The sequence below is a fragment of the Calonectris borealis genome, chromosome 34, assembly GCF_964195595.1.
Source record: "Calonectris borealis chromosome 34, bCalBor7.hap1.2, whole genome shotgun sequence".
Classification (NCBI taxonomy): domain Eukaryota; kingdom Metazoa; phylum Chordata; class Aves; order Procellariiformes; family Procellariidae; genus Calonectris; species Calonectris borealis.
In genome coordinates, this window is record NC_134345.1 from 306,491 (window position 1) to 320,342 (window position 13,852).

Consider the following 13,852-nt stretch of genomic DNA (forward strand, 5'->3'; position numbering starts at 1 on the left):
CGGAGGGTTCAGGGTGCCGTTTTGGGGCATTTCTCTGGATTTTGGAGGGTTTCTGCCTGGCTGGTTTGGGGTTTTCTCTGCTCGGCCGTTTTGGGGCATTTCACTGCGTTTTGGGGTGTTTCTGCCTGGTCGTTTTGGGGCATTTCTCTGCATTTTGGGGTGTCTCTTTACAGCCATTTTAGGGTGTCTGTGCCTAGCTATTTTGGGGCATTTCTCCTCATTTTGGGGTGTCTCTGCCTGACCAATTTGGGGTATTTCTGTCTGGTCGTTTTGGGGTATTTCTCCTCATTTTGGGGTGTCTCTTTACAGCCATTTTAGGGTGTCTCTGCCTAGCTGTTTTGGGGCATTTCTCCTCTTTTTGAGGTGTCTTTTTACAGCCAATTTGGGGTGTTTCTGCCTGGTTGTTTTAGGGTATTTCTCCTCATTTTGAGGTGTCTCTTTTTGGCCATTTTAGGGTGTCTGTGCCCAGCTGTTTTGGGGCATTTCTCCTCGTTTTTGGGGTGTTTCTGCCCAACCGATTTGGGGTGTTTCTGCCCAGTCGTTTTGGGGCATTTTTCTGCATTTTGGGGTGTCTCTTTACGGCCGTTTTAGGGTGTCGGTGCCTGGTTGTTTTGCGGCATTTCTCCTCATTTTGGGGTGTCTCTTTTTGGCCATTTTAGGGTGTCTCTGCCCAGCTGTTTTGGGTCATTTCTTCTCATTTTGGGGTGTTTCTTTACAGCCAATTTGGGGTGATTCCGCCTGGTCGTTTTGGGGTATTTCTCTGCATTTTGGGGTATCTCTGCCTGACCAATTTGGGGTGTTTCTGCCCAGTCGTTTTGGGGCATTTTTCTGCATTTTGGGGTGTCTCTTTACGGCTGTTTAGGGTGTCGGTGCCTGGTTGTTTTGGGGCATTTCTCCTCATTTTGGGGTGTCTCTTTACGGCCATTTTAGGGTGTCGGTGCCTGGTTGTTTGGGGCATTTCTCCTCATTTTGGGGTGTCTCTTTACAGCCATTTTAGGGTGTCTGTGCCGAGCTGTTTTGGGTCATTTCTCCTCATTTTTGGGGTGTCTCTTTTTGGCCATTTTAGGGTGTCTGTGCCCAGCTGTTTTGGGCATTTCTCCTCGTTTTTGGGGTGTTTCTGCCCGGTTGTTTTGGGGCATTTCTCTGCATTTTGGCGTGTCTCTTTACGGCCATTTTAGGGTGTCGGTGCCTGGTTGTTTTGGGACATTTCTCCTTATTTTGGCGTGTCTCTGCCCGACCGATTTGGGGTGTTTCTGCCTGGTCATTTTGGGGCATTTCTCCTCATTTTGGGGTGTCTCTGCCTGGCCGTTTTGGGGCATTTCTGCAGGTTTCCGGGTGTTTCTCCCTGCTTATTTTGAAGCGTCTCTGCTCAGCCATTTTGCGGCATTTCTCTGCGTTTTGAGACGTCTCAGCCCGGCCGTTTCGGGGTACCTGTCCCAGCCATTTTGGGGCATTTCTCTGCATTTTAGGGTGTCTGTTCCCCATCCCTTTGGGGCCATCGCTGCCCCGGCTGTTTCGGGGTGCCCTTTTGGGTCTGGGGGGGCCCATCCCCGGCCCCCCGCCCCGTCGTGACTCAGGGCTGTGGTTTCCCGTCTATAAATCGGGGGTGGAGGCACCCGGGTGTCGCCCAGAGCCATGGCGGCGCCCGGGACCCGTGAGCTGGGGGCACTGGGAGGCACTGGGAATGCACTGGGAGGCACTGGGAACACGCTGGGGGGCACCGACGTGATGCTGGGTGGGACTGGGGAGGCAGCGGTGTGATACTGGGTGGGACTGGGAGGGCTCTGGAGTGACTGGGTGGGACTGGAGGGGACTGGGAGGGAGACTGGGAGCACTGGGAGGCACTGGGGGGCACTGGGAATGCACTGGGAGGGACTGGGAATGCACTGGGGGGCACCGGCGTGATGCTAGATGGGACTGGGGGGGCAGCGGTGTGATACTGGGGGGGACTGGGAGGGCTCTGGAGTGACTGGGTGGGACTGGGAGGGAGACTGGGAGCACTGGGAGGGACTGGGAGGCACTGGAATGCACTGGGAGGGACTGGGAACACACTGGGGGGCACCGGCGTGATGCTGGGTGGGACTGGGGAGGCACCAGGGTGATACTGGGTGGGACCGGGAGGGTTCTGGAGTGACTGGGTGGGATTGGAGGGGACTGGGAGGCACTGGGAACACACTGGGGGGCAGTGGTGTGATGCTGGGTGGGGACTGGGGACGGCTCTGGAGGCACTGGGGAGTGCTGGGAGGGGCTGGAGGGGCGCTGGGTGGGAGGGCTGGGGGGTACTGGGATGGACTGGGTGGCACTGGAAAGGACTGGGAGGGATTGGGGGGGTGCTGGAAAAGACTGAGAGGGACTGCAGCTTACTGGGGGGGTGCTGGAAAGGACTGGGGGAAACTGGAAAGGACTGGGAGGGGTACTGGGAGGGACCGAGATGGACTGGGGAGAAACTGGGAGGGACTGGGGGGCACTGGGAGGGACTGGTGAGAAACTGGAATGGACTGGGGGGGGCACTGGGAGGGACTGGGGAGCACTGGGATGGACTGGGAGCTCCATAGAGTGCCTGTGGATGAGACGGGGGGGGGGCCCAGTCCATACTGGGAGCACTGGGAGGTACTGGGATGGCCCCCCCCACCCACGCGCGGGTGCCGGGACTTGCCGTGACGCAGGGCCCTGGTGCGAGGCGGCTCGCACGCGTCGCACGATTTGGGGGGGGGGCAGCGCCGCCCCCCCCGCGCCCCCCAGGATCGCCCCACGGTGCTGACCCGCGGAGACGGGGGGGTCCCTCGGCGCACCCAGGTTTGGGGGGGGGGCAGGGCTCAGCGAGGGGGGGGGGTGCTTCAGGATTTGGGGGTTCACCTCTTCCCCCCCCCCCCCCAAAAATACATAGGTGCCGCCCGAGGGAGGGTCGTGCCCCCCCCTCCTGCACATCCACCACCCTGGGGTGCTGGTGATGAGGACGCGGCTCCCCCCAGCGCACGGTAAGCACCCCAAAAAACCCGCACCCCCTCCTTGGGGACCCCCCCTTCTTTTTTTTGTGACACCCCCCCCAAATTCTTCCAGGTCTCCCCGGTTTCGAGTGGGGCCCCAAAGACCCCCCCGGCCGCGACCGAGCCCCCTCGCCCGCCCCTGCCGGCAGCGACCCCCCCCAGCCGCCCCCCAACGCCGCCCAGCCCCCCAGGTGAGTGGGTCCCTTGTTGGGGGGAGGGGGGGGACCCCCAAAATGCCTGGGTCCTGACCCCACCCCCCCCAAAAAAATATGCCCCCCCCCCCCCCCCAGGGCGCCCCGCTGTGACCTGGGGGAGGTGGCCCAGTGCCTGCGGCAGCTGGAGCGGATCCAGGAGCTGGAGCAGCAGGTGAGGGGGGGGGCCCCCCCCAAAATCCCACCCCGACCCCCCCCCCCAAGTGCCCTGGGACCCCCCCCCCAAGTGCCCTGGGACTCCCAAAGGCCCCCCCAAAACCATGACACCCCCCCCCGTCAAGCTTGCGCCCTCCATGTCCCCCCACCAAAACCTGTGCCCCCCCCCGCCCCAAACCATGTCCTGCCTGTGCCTGCCCCCACCATGTGCCCCCCCCCCAAAACCTGTAGCCCCCCCTGGACCCCCCATGTCACCCCCAAATCTGTGGCCCCCCCTGGACCCCCCCATGTCACCCCCAAATCTGTGGCCCTCCCTGGACCCCCCCATGTCACCCCCAAATCTGTGCCCCCCCCAACACCCCCCCAAACCCATGCCCTCCATGTGGCCCCCCAAACCGGTGTCTCCCCCCAACCACGTCACCCCCACAACCCCCTGTGCCCCCCCAAACCCGTGCATGCCCCCCCCGTGCCCCCCAAAACCCGTGTCCCCCCCCCCAGCTGGCCCGCGAGCGGCACCGCCTGGGGCTGTTGCAGGCACAGCTCATCCGGGGGGGCCCCCCCACGATGGTAAGGGCAGGGGGGACCCCCCAAAATGGGGTGTGGGGGGGGCTGGGACCCCCCCCAAGGTGCTACCAGCCCCTCACCTGTGTGTGTGGTCCCCCCCCCAGGGCCCCCCCGGGAAGGGCCAGGCTGGGGCCCCCCCAAATTGGGGCCAACCGGCCCCCCCCGAGGCGGAGGGGGAACCCGAGACCCCGCTGCCCCCCCCGGGGCACTCTTGGGACCACGGGGGGCTCTGCCCAGGTGAGCCCCGGGTTTGGGGGGGAGCGGGGACGGGACAGGGACACGGGGCGTCCCCCCAAATAGTTGGGGGGGGCCCAGACGCCAGGGTTGCCGCTGACCCCCCCCCCGGGCCCCCCCAGAACTGGAGTACTACCGGCTCAGCACCGTCCGGCCCCCCTACACCTACGCCATGCTCATTCGCTGGGTGAGTGTCCCCCCCGTGTCCCCCGCGTGTCCCCTATAGCCCCCCCACCCTATACGCCCCCCTCCAGATCCCCTATAGCCCCCCCAACCCCTATAGCCCCCCCCCAAATCCTTCACACCCCCCCCCAGCTCTCCTGTTCCTATGGCTGTTCCCTATGGACCCCCCCCACTGTGTCCCCATAGCCCCCCATCTCCCCCCCAGGCCATCCTGGAGCCCCCCCCCCAATGTCCCCAACCCCCTGCCGTGTCCCCAACCCCCCCCCCCGTGTCCCCATGGCCCCCCCAAACTATCCTGGAGCCGTCCCCACCCCCAAAGTGTCCCCAAACTACCGTGACTCCCCCCCCAGCACCCCACGTGTCCCCGTCCCCCGCCATCCCAGAGTGTCCCCATACCCCCCCAAAGTGTCCCCAAACCCTGCCATGCACCCCCCCCCAAAAATGACCCCCTAAAGTGTCCCTGTACGCCCCCCCATGTCCCCCCCAAACCCTGCCATGCGCCCCCCCCAAAAATGACCCCCTAAAGTGTCCCTGTACGCCCCCCCATGTCCCCCCCAAACCCTGCCATGCACCCCCCCCAAAAATGACCCCCTAAAGTGTCCCTGTACGCCCCCCCATGTCCCCCCCAAACCCTGCCATGCGCCCCCCCCCAAAAATGACCCCCTAAAGTGTCCCTGTACGCCCCCCCATGTCCCCCCCAAACCCTGCCATGCGCCCCCCCCCCAAAAAATGACCCCCTAAAGTGTCCCTTGTACCCCCCAAACCCTGCCATGCCCCCCAGGCCATCCTTAACTTTGATCCCCCCAAATGTCCCCACCGCCCCCCCCCCACGGTGTCCCCAACCCTCTTGTGCCCTCCCTAAATGTCCCCAACACCCCAAAATCCTGCTGTGCCCCCCCAAAAAAACGCTCCCCCCCCCCCCCCAGGCCATCCTGGAGTCCCCCCAGCGCCAGTGCACCCTGGGCGAGATTTACCACTGGTTCAGCCGCACGTTCGGGTACTTCCGCCACAACACCGCTACCTGGAAGGTGGGGACCCCCCCCCTGCACCCCCAAATCCCCCCCCCAGCACCCCCATTTCGGGGGGGGGCACCCCAACTTCTCCACAGGAGAGTAGGGAGCCCCCCCTCCATCACCACTCCCCTTCATGACCACCACTGGGCGGGGAACCCCAAATTTCTTGGTTCAGCCCCCCCCCCCCCCAGCACCCCAAAATGTTGCCACTGTGAAGGTGGGACCCCCCAAACTGGTCCCCCAGCCCCCCCCACAACAACACCCCCCCCAAAAGGCAGGGTGCACCCCAAATTCTCCCAGAGCCTCTCCAACCATCACCATGCGACAGCACAAAGAGACCCCAAAACCTCCCCCTCCCCAAACCCCCTAAATATGCCCCAGACCCCCCCCAAAATTCCTCAGGGAATTTGGAGGTGGGGGGGGGGCAGCCCCCCCAATTTCTCGGGGTACCCCCCCCCCCCAGAACGCGGTGCGTCACAACCTGAGCCTGCACAAGTGTTTCGTGCGAGTGGAGAACGTGCGCGGGGCCGTCTGGACGGTGGACGAGGCCGAATTCAGGCGCAAGCGGGGACAGTGCTACCCCAGGTACCCCCAAAATACCCCCCCAGCACCCCAAAACCCCCCCCGGGGGACCCCAAAACCAAAGCGGGTGGCCCTTAACCCTCCAAACCCCTCCTGATAAACACGGGGTTCCCCTCTAAACCCCCCCCAACTTCCCCTCACAGGAACTGCAACCTGAAGTACTTTCTGCCCCCCTGGAGCTGAGGTTGGGGGGGGGCTCCCCCAAAACCACGGTGGGGGGGAGACAAGGGGGGTCCCTAAATCCCCCCCCCCCCCAAAGAGGAACACGACACCCCAAAACCGCTGCGCCGGGACTTTATTGAAACCATGAAGGAACTCGCTCCATCTTCCGCCGCGGGTGCATTTTGGGGGGGCTACGCGGGGGGCTGCACCCCACTGTGTGCGTGCGGGGGGTGGCAGAGCCCCACCCCAGGGGGATTTTGGGGGGCAACCCCCCCAGGTTTTGGGGTTCAGGCGTGGCGGGCTCGTGCCGCCAGCAGCGCGTTCTCCTCCCGCAGCGCCCGGCAGTCGCTGAGGATCCGGTCGAGGCTGGCGGGGGGCTTGGCGCTCGTCTCCCCCTCGATCTGGGGGTAACAGGGTCGGGGGGGGTGTTAAATTTGGGGGGGGGGCCCCCACAAAATTGGGGGGGCCACAAAATGGGGGGAGGCACAAGATGGCGGGGGGTAAAGAGTTTGGGGAGCAAAGAGTTGAGGGGGATCGCAAAGAGTTGGGGAGGGTCACAAAGAATTGGGGGGCACAAAGAGCTAGGGGGAGACGTGGGAGGTCAATTAATACCCCAATAGATCTGGGGGGGCCCCCCAGAAGCACCCCAAATCGCTGCTCCCCCCCCCCCCAAATTACATCCTGCCCCCCCCAAAACCCTCACCTGCTCCTCCAGGTCCCGGATCTCCCTCTGGATGGTCCCCGTGTCCTCAATGGTCCGGATCAGCTGGGCACAGTTCTGGGGTGGGGGGCAAAAAAGGGGTACGAGTGAGCCCCCCCCAAAACCTCCAGCTCCCCCCTCACCTCTCCACTGTCCCCCCAATTCCACCTGGGCCCCCCCAAACCTTCAGCCCCCCATTACCTCATGCAGAGCTGCCAGGTACTTGTAGGCTTTCCTCACCACTTCGTCCCGCTTGGCGTCCTGGGGGGGGGGGCACGTGGGACAATTTGGGGGGGCACACGTGACAATTTGGGGGGGGGGATGGACATGGGACAGTTTGGGGGGACCCGTGGGATAATTTGGGGGGGCACATGGGACAGTTTGGGGGGGTCGCAGTGCTCCAAATTCCCCTTCAGAATTATCCCATAGAGCAGTTGGGTCCAGCCCCAGGCCCCCCCCCCCCCCTCAAAATCCCACCCTGATCCCCTCTGGGGGGGGCCCCCCCGCACCCCAAAGTGCCCCCCCCACCCCAGGGTGCCCCCCAAGTGCATGTGGGGACCCCCCGGGACCCCCCCAAACCTTGAAGAGCAGCTCGTCGGTGACGCTGAAGGTCCTTTCCAGCTTCCCCACCAGGGAGTTGATCTCCTTCTGCAGCGCCCGCGTGTCCACCAGGATCTGGGAAGACCCCCGGGGGGGGTCTCAGTTCTTGAAGGGGGGGCACCGGACACCCCCAAAACCCCTCCCCATTTTGGGGGTGCACCCAGAACCTACCCACAGCCCCCCCCCAAACACCCCCCTGCACCCCCCAAGACCTCAAACAGGACACCCCCCTCCGCCAAGTCCTCTACGCTGCCCTAGGGACCCCAAAACTCTCCCCGCTGCCCCTCCAAAGATTGGGGGTCCCCCTCAAAATCCCCGAGGCCCCCCCAAAAACCCCCAGGGGCCCCCCCAAAATTCCCCCATCGCACCTTGCCGATCTCCTCCTTCTGCTTGCGGATGTTGCCCACGATCTCCAGGATGCGCTGGGTGTAGACGGCGCGCGAGATATCCCGGGGTAGCGCTTCCAGCTCCGCCACCTGCGTCCGGGAAAGGGGGTGCGTGAAAGCGGGGGGGGGGGACCCCAGAGCACCCCAAAATCACCCTTGGACCCCCCCCCCCCCCAGTCACCACCCATGGGTGCTCACCAGTTGTTTGTACAGCTCCTCCTTGCGTCGGGCTTCGGCGGCGGCCGAGCGGCTGCGCTCGTGCAGGGCCCGGATCTCCGACAGCCGCCGCGACGACTCCAGCTGGGGTAGGAGAAAATGGGGGGGGGGGGTCAGGGAACCCCCAAATTCACCGGGGGGGGAGACCCCAGGGACCCCAAAAGGCCTAAAAAGGGGCTCCAGAGCCCCGAAACTCCCAGAAAGGGGGCCCCGGAATCCTAAATCCGCTGGGAAGGGAAGCCCAAACCCCCCAGGGACCCCAAAACTTCCTAGAGAGGGACCTGGGCACCCCAAACCCACGGGGAAGGGGACCCCAGAGCCCCCAGGGACCCCAAAACCTACTAGAGAGGGACCTGGGCACCCCAAACCCACAGGGAAGGGGACCCCAGAGCCCCCAGGGACCCCAAAACCTACTAGAGAGGGACCTGGGCACCCCAAACCCATGGGGAAGGGGACCCCAGAGCCCCCAGGGACCCCAAAACCTACTAGGGAGGGACCTGGGAACCCCCAAACCCAATGGGAAGGAGCCCCAGGAACCCCAAAACCCCCTTTGGGGGGGATCTGGGCATCCCAAACCCACCAAGAGCCCCCAGGAACCCCAAAATTTACTAGAGAGGGACTTGGAGACCCCTAAATCCACTGAGAAGGGGACCCCAGAGCCCCCAGGGACCCCAAAACCTACTAGGGAGGGACCTGGGCACCCCAAACCCACGGGGAAGGGGACCCCAGAGCCCCCAGGAACCCCAAAACTTACTAGGGAGGGACCTGGGAACCCCCAAACCCAATGGGAAGGACCCCCAGGAACCCCAAAACCCCCTTTGGGGGGATCTGGGCATCCCAAACCCACTAAGAGCCCCCAGGAACCCCAAAATTGGACTTGGAGACCCCTAAATCCACTGAGAAGGGGACCCCAGAGCCCCCAGGGACCCCAAAACCTACTAGGGAGGGACCTGGGCACCCCAAACCCATGGGGAAGGGGACCCCAGAGCCCCCAGGGACCCCAAAACCTACTAGGAAGGGACCTGGGAACCCCCAAACCCAATGGGAAGGAGCCCCAGGAACCCCAAAACCCCCTTTGGGGGGATCTGGGCATCCCAAACCCACCAAGAGCCCCCAGGAACCCCAAAATTTACTAGAGAGGGACTTGGAGACCCCTAAATCCACTGAAAAGGAGAGCCCAGAGCCCCCAAAACCTACTAGGAGGGACCTGGGGACCCCAAAACCTACCAGAGAGAGAACTGAGAACCCCAAAACGCATGGAGAAGGGGACCTGGGCACCCCAAACCCACTGGGAAGGGACCTCAGAGCCCCTAGGGACCCCAAAACTTATTAGGGAGGGACCTGGGGACCCCAAACTCACTGTAAAAGCCACCTGGGGCCCCCAAACTCACCTGAAAGGGGACCTGGGGACCCCCAAACCCCCAAGAAAGGGGGGGACAGACCCCAGGGTCCCCCCCACTTACCTGAGCGGAGTCGTGCAGGGCCCGGAGGTGCCGATACTCGGCGAGGAGGGGTCCCCGGTGCCGCTCCCACTGCCCCGCCAGGCTGACGATGCGGCGGCTGCTGGCCTCCACCACCAACTGGGAGCAGAGTCAGGGCACCCCCAAAACGCTCCCCTCCCCCTGCCCCCCCCAAAATGCTCCCCAGCACCCCCAAACCGCCCCCCCCCCCGCCGCTTGCCTCCGCCACAAAATGCCCCCCACCCTAAACCCCCTCCCTCCCCCCGCTGGGGACCCAAACAGCCTCGCAGCCCCCCCAAACCCTCCCCCTACCCCCATGGGGGTACCCCAAAACTCTCACCTGGAGCTTGGCCATGTTGCTCTGAGCATCCGGGAGCAGCTCGACCGCCCGCGCCTTCAGCCGAAGGGCGTCCTCCCGGCCCCCCAGCGCCAGCCGGCCCTGCCGCACCTCCGCCTCCGCCTGGGGTTGGGACTCACTGTCAGGGCACCCCAAAACACCCCAAAACTCCCCCTTAACCTCCCCCCGGCACCCACCTGGGTGAGGCTGAGGCTGGGCGTCCCGCACCTCCCCGCGGCAGCCCTCGATTTCGGACTCCAGCCGGGCCAGGGTCTCCTCCAGGGCAGCCTCCTCGCCGGCCTGGCGCGCCCCCGCGTCCTAAAATGGGGGGAAAGCCCTTCTAAATGCAGCCATCAGTAGGGTCCAGAGCGAACGCCCACCCAACAGAGCCATCAGTAGGGTCCAGAGTACGTGTGCGGTCATCGGTAGGGTTCAGAGTGAACGACACCCCACCCGCCATCCCCCTTACCTCCTCAGGGGTCTTTGAGGGGTGCAGGGTCTCAGCAGCCGCCTGGATCTGCTGCAGTAGGATTTGGGGGTCCTGCGGGATGAGACCCCAGAGCAGGTCAGAGCCTGAGGTGGGGGCCTCCCAAAACAACCCCCAGCCCCCCAAAAACAACTCCCAGCCCTCCAGCAGCCCCCCCCAGCCCCCCCAAAACAACCATCAGCCCTCCAGCGGTCCCTCCAGCCCCCAAAAAACAACCCCCAGCCCTCCAGCAGCCCCCCCCAGCCCCCCAAAAACAACTCCCCGCCCCCCAGCAGTGCCTCCAGCCCCCCAAAAACATCTCCTAGCCCCCCAAAACAAGCCCCAGCCCCCCAAAAACAACCTCCAGCCCTCCAGCAGCCCCCCCAGCCCCCCCAAAGCAACCCCCCAGCCCTCCAGCAGCCCCCCAGCCCCCCAAAACAACCCCCAGCCCCCCAGCAGCATCCCCAGCCCCCCAAAAACATCTCCTAGCCCCCCCAAAAACAACCCCCAGCCCCCCAAAAACAACCCCCAAGCCTCCAGCAGCCCCCCCAGCCCCCCCCCACCTGCTCATGGGTCAGGTGCTGGGTGCGGGTGAAGCGGGACCCCTTTGGTAGGGCCCCCCCGCCCCCCCAGCCCCAAAAGCCTCTTGGAGCCAACTGGGATCCAGGGGTCCCGGGGGGGGTCCCTGGGGTCGGGGGGGGCAGATCTGGCGCAGGGGCTCCAGGGCCCGGAGCCGAGCACGGAGTCGCTTCCGCCCCACATATTCCTGGGGGGGGGGCAAGAAATGGGGGGGTCAGACCCCCAAAACAGCCCCATAAATGCCCCCCCATACTTCTGGGGGGGTCAGGCCCACAGGGACCCCCAAAACAGCCCCATAAATGTCCCCCCCCATACTCCTGGGGGGGTCAGGCCCACAGGGACCCCCAAAACAGCCCCCTCATAAACTCCCCAGCCCCCCCCCTCGCCCCCCATGCACTCCCAGGCCTCAGAAAAAGGGGCTCAGACCCACGGACCCCCCCCCCCAAAACTCCTGGGAGCGAGCGAAAGATGGGACCCACAGGGTCCCCCAAGTTCTGGAGACCCCCCGCCCAGCTTCCCAAGCCATTGGGGGGGGGTCCTCACCTGGGGGGGCAGGCGGGAGGCCAGGCCGGGGCCCCCCCACTCGGCCTCCCAGTCATGGCGGGCGCTGAGCTGGGCCGTGTGGGTCTCCAGCAAAGCCGGGGGGGTCCTGGCGGAAAGGGGGGGCTGCGCCGGCACGGGGGGAGCAGCCCCCCCAAAATACTCCTGCAGCTCTGCGGGGAGAGGGAGGGTGAACAGACCCACCCCCCCAAAACAAAAAAAGACACCCCCCGATCCCCCAAATTCCCCACCCCTTACCTGGGGGTCCCCCACTTTGGGGCAGAACCAGGGGGCAGGTAGCGAAGGGGTGGAGGCGACCCGTGCCCTGGAAAAAATTAATTAATTGGTTAATTGCCCCCATAAATGAAGACGAGGGGGGTTCCCTCACAATTTGGGGTGTCAGGGCCCCCCCAAAACTCACCTGCAGGCGCTGCAGCCCGGGGGTGCGGCAAGCGGGGGGCACCCAGGGGGTCCCCAGCTGCTCCCGGATGCGGGCGCCAATGGCTCGTAGCAAAGCCCCCGATTTCCCTGCGGAGGGGGACAAACAGAGGGGTCAGCCCCCCCCCCCCAAAAAAAAAAACCCCAGGGGCTCCCCTCAAAACCCCAGGGATCCCCCAAAACCCCAGGGGACCCCCCCAAAAAGCGTACCGGGGGGCTCAGCCCCTCTCTCGCTCTCGTCCCGCGGCAGTTTCTCCACCAAGAAGAGGAGGAGGCGGCGGGTGTCGTGCTCGGAGCTGTAGAGGAAGGTCTGGTACCCCACGTCGCCCCCAAATCCCAGCTCCTGGGGGGGAGGGGGGGGAGTTGGGGGGTCACCCCAAAATTTTTGGGGTCCCCCCTTTCCCCTTTCTTCAAGATTTCGGGGGGTGGGTGGCAAAGTCTGGAACCCCACATCGCGCGTGAATCTTAGCGGGTGGGAGGGGAGAGGGGTGCGTGTCCCTCCCCCCAAAATTTTGGGGGTCCCTCGAGGTTTTTTAGGGGGTACCTGGCAGGCGGCGGCCAAGTCGGAAGCGAGTCGGAAGCGGGCGGAGATGCCGGGGGGCAGGAGGGGGCTGAGGGGGGTCCCCAAAGCGGGGCGCACGGCCCGCAGGCAGCGGACAGCCGCCTCCACCACCAGCTCCGGGGAGAGGTCCCGCACGCTCTGCACCTCGGGGGGCACCGGCCTTTTTGGGGGGGGGGGACAGTCATGGGGACCCCCCCCCCACCGAGCACCCCCAAAAATGCTTAAACCCCCCCCCTTGGGTGTCACCCACACCTCCAGGCACTCCCACCCCACCCGAAACTTCTTAGGGTCCCCCCCCAGTGACCCCCCAAACCTACCAGGGTCCCCCCAGGCCCCCCAAAACTCCTTAGGGTCCTCCTCAGTGACCCCCCAAATCTACCAGGGGTCCCCCCCCACCCCAGATGCCCCCAAAACTCCTTAGGGTCCCCCCCTAGTGACCCCCCCAAATCTACCAGGGGGGTTCCCACCCCAAATCCCCCCAAATTCCTTAGAGTCCCCCGCAGTGACCCCCCAAATCTACACCCCTGAACCCCCCAAAACTCCTTAGGGTCTCCCCCCAGTGACCCCCCCCAAATCTACCAGGGGGGTCCCCCCCCCCCTCCAAATCCCCCCAAATACCTTCGGGTCCCCCTCAGTGCTCCCCCAAAGCTCCCCCGGGCTGTGTGTGTCCCCCCCAAACTCCTTAGGATCCTCCCAATGACCCCCCAAACCTACCAGGGGTCCCCTCCACCCCCAGTGCCCCCCCAAATTCCTCAGGGGTCCCCCCCCCCCCTCCAGTGACCCCCTCCAAACCTCCCCGGGGTCCCGTCCCCCCCCACTCACGTCCCCGCCTGCCGCAGGGAGTGGATCAGGATTTTGTCCACCTCCTCCATGACGAGGGGGGGCGGGGGGGTGCCCCCCAAATCCTGCGGGGGTTTGGGGGGGACCCCGGCTCGCCCGCACCCCCGCGAGCCCCGCACAGAGTCACGTGAGGCGGGGCCGGCTGCGGAACCGAGGCTGCCCCGCGCGGGGCACGACGGGAGTTGTAGTCCGCGGCGTGCGCGGGGCACGACGGGAGTTGTAGGCGGCGCGCGGCGCGGCTGAGGCGGGAAACTGAGGGGGCGCGAGGCGCGAGGGGCGGCGGAAAATGGCGGCCGTGAGGGGGAAAATGGCGGCCGTGAGGGGCGGGTGAGGGGAAATGGAGCCCGTGAGGGGTGGTGAAGGGGGAAATGGGGGCCGTGAGGGTCGGCTGAGGGGGAAACTGGTGCCGGTGGGGTTTGAGGGGCGGCTGTGAGGGGAAACTGAGCCCGTGAGGGGTGGTGAAGGGGGAGGTGGTGGGGATTGAGGGGCGGCTGAGGGGAGTAATGGTGCTTGTGGAGGGGTGGTGAGGGAGGAAATGGAGGAAATGGCATCTGTGAGGGCTGGGCGAGGGGGAAAACGGTGCCTGTGGGGTTTGAGGGGCGGCTGAGGGGGGTAGCGGTGCTGGTGAGGGGGGA

General features: G+C 65.2%; 2 protein-coding genes across 2 annotated transcripts; one reads left to right on the forward strand and one right to left on the reverse strand.

Moving 5' to 3' along the window:
* The first annotated feature begins 1,635 nt into the window (after window positions 1–1,635).
* Window positions 1,636–6,257, forward strand: LOC142074293 (forkhead box protein P4-like). Its single transcript, XM_075134867.1, has 11 exons — window positions 1,636–1,654; window positions 2,681–2,796; window positions 2,888–2,978; window positions 3,061–3,178; window positions 3,278–3,353; window positions 3,854–3,922; window positions 4,024–4,156; window positions 4,276–4,340; window positions 5,263–5,364; window positions 5,813–5,934; window positions 6,075–6,257. Exons 1-11 carry the CDS (start codon window positions 1,636–1,638, stop codon window positions 6,112–6,114), a joined length of 951 nt encoding a protein of 316 aa, XP_074990968.1. The 3' UTR covers window positions 6,115–6,257.
* CCDC22 (CCC complex scaffolding subunit CCDC22) lies at window positions 6,209–13,360 on the reverse strand. Its single transcript, XM_075134813.1, is given in 18 exon segments — window positions 6,209–6,494; window positions 6,797–6,871; window positions 6,995–7,054; window positions 7,373–7,468; window positions 7,762–7,869; window positions 7,978–8,079; window positions 9,459–9,575; window positions 9,796–9,931; window positions 10,007–10,110; window positions 10,262–10,333; window positions 10,822–10,883; window positions 10,886–11,024; window positions 11,381–11,550; window positions 11,636–11,702; window positions 11,799–11,905; window positions 12,026–12,158; window positions 12,360–12,537; window positions 13,200–13,360. Coding segments are annotated over 18 exon segments (1,890 nt in total). The 5' UTR covers window positions 13,250–13,360; the 3' UTR covers window positions 6,209–6,380.
* Window positions 13,361–13,852: the final 492 nt, after the last annotated feature.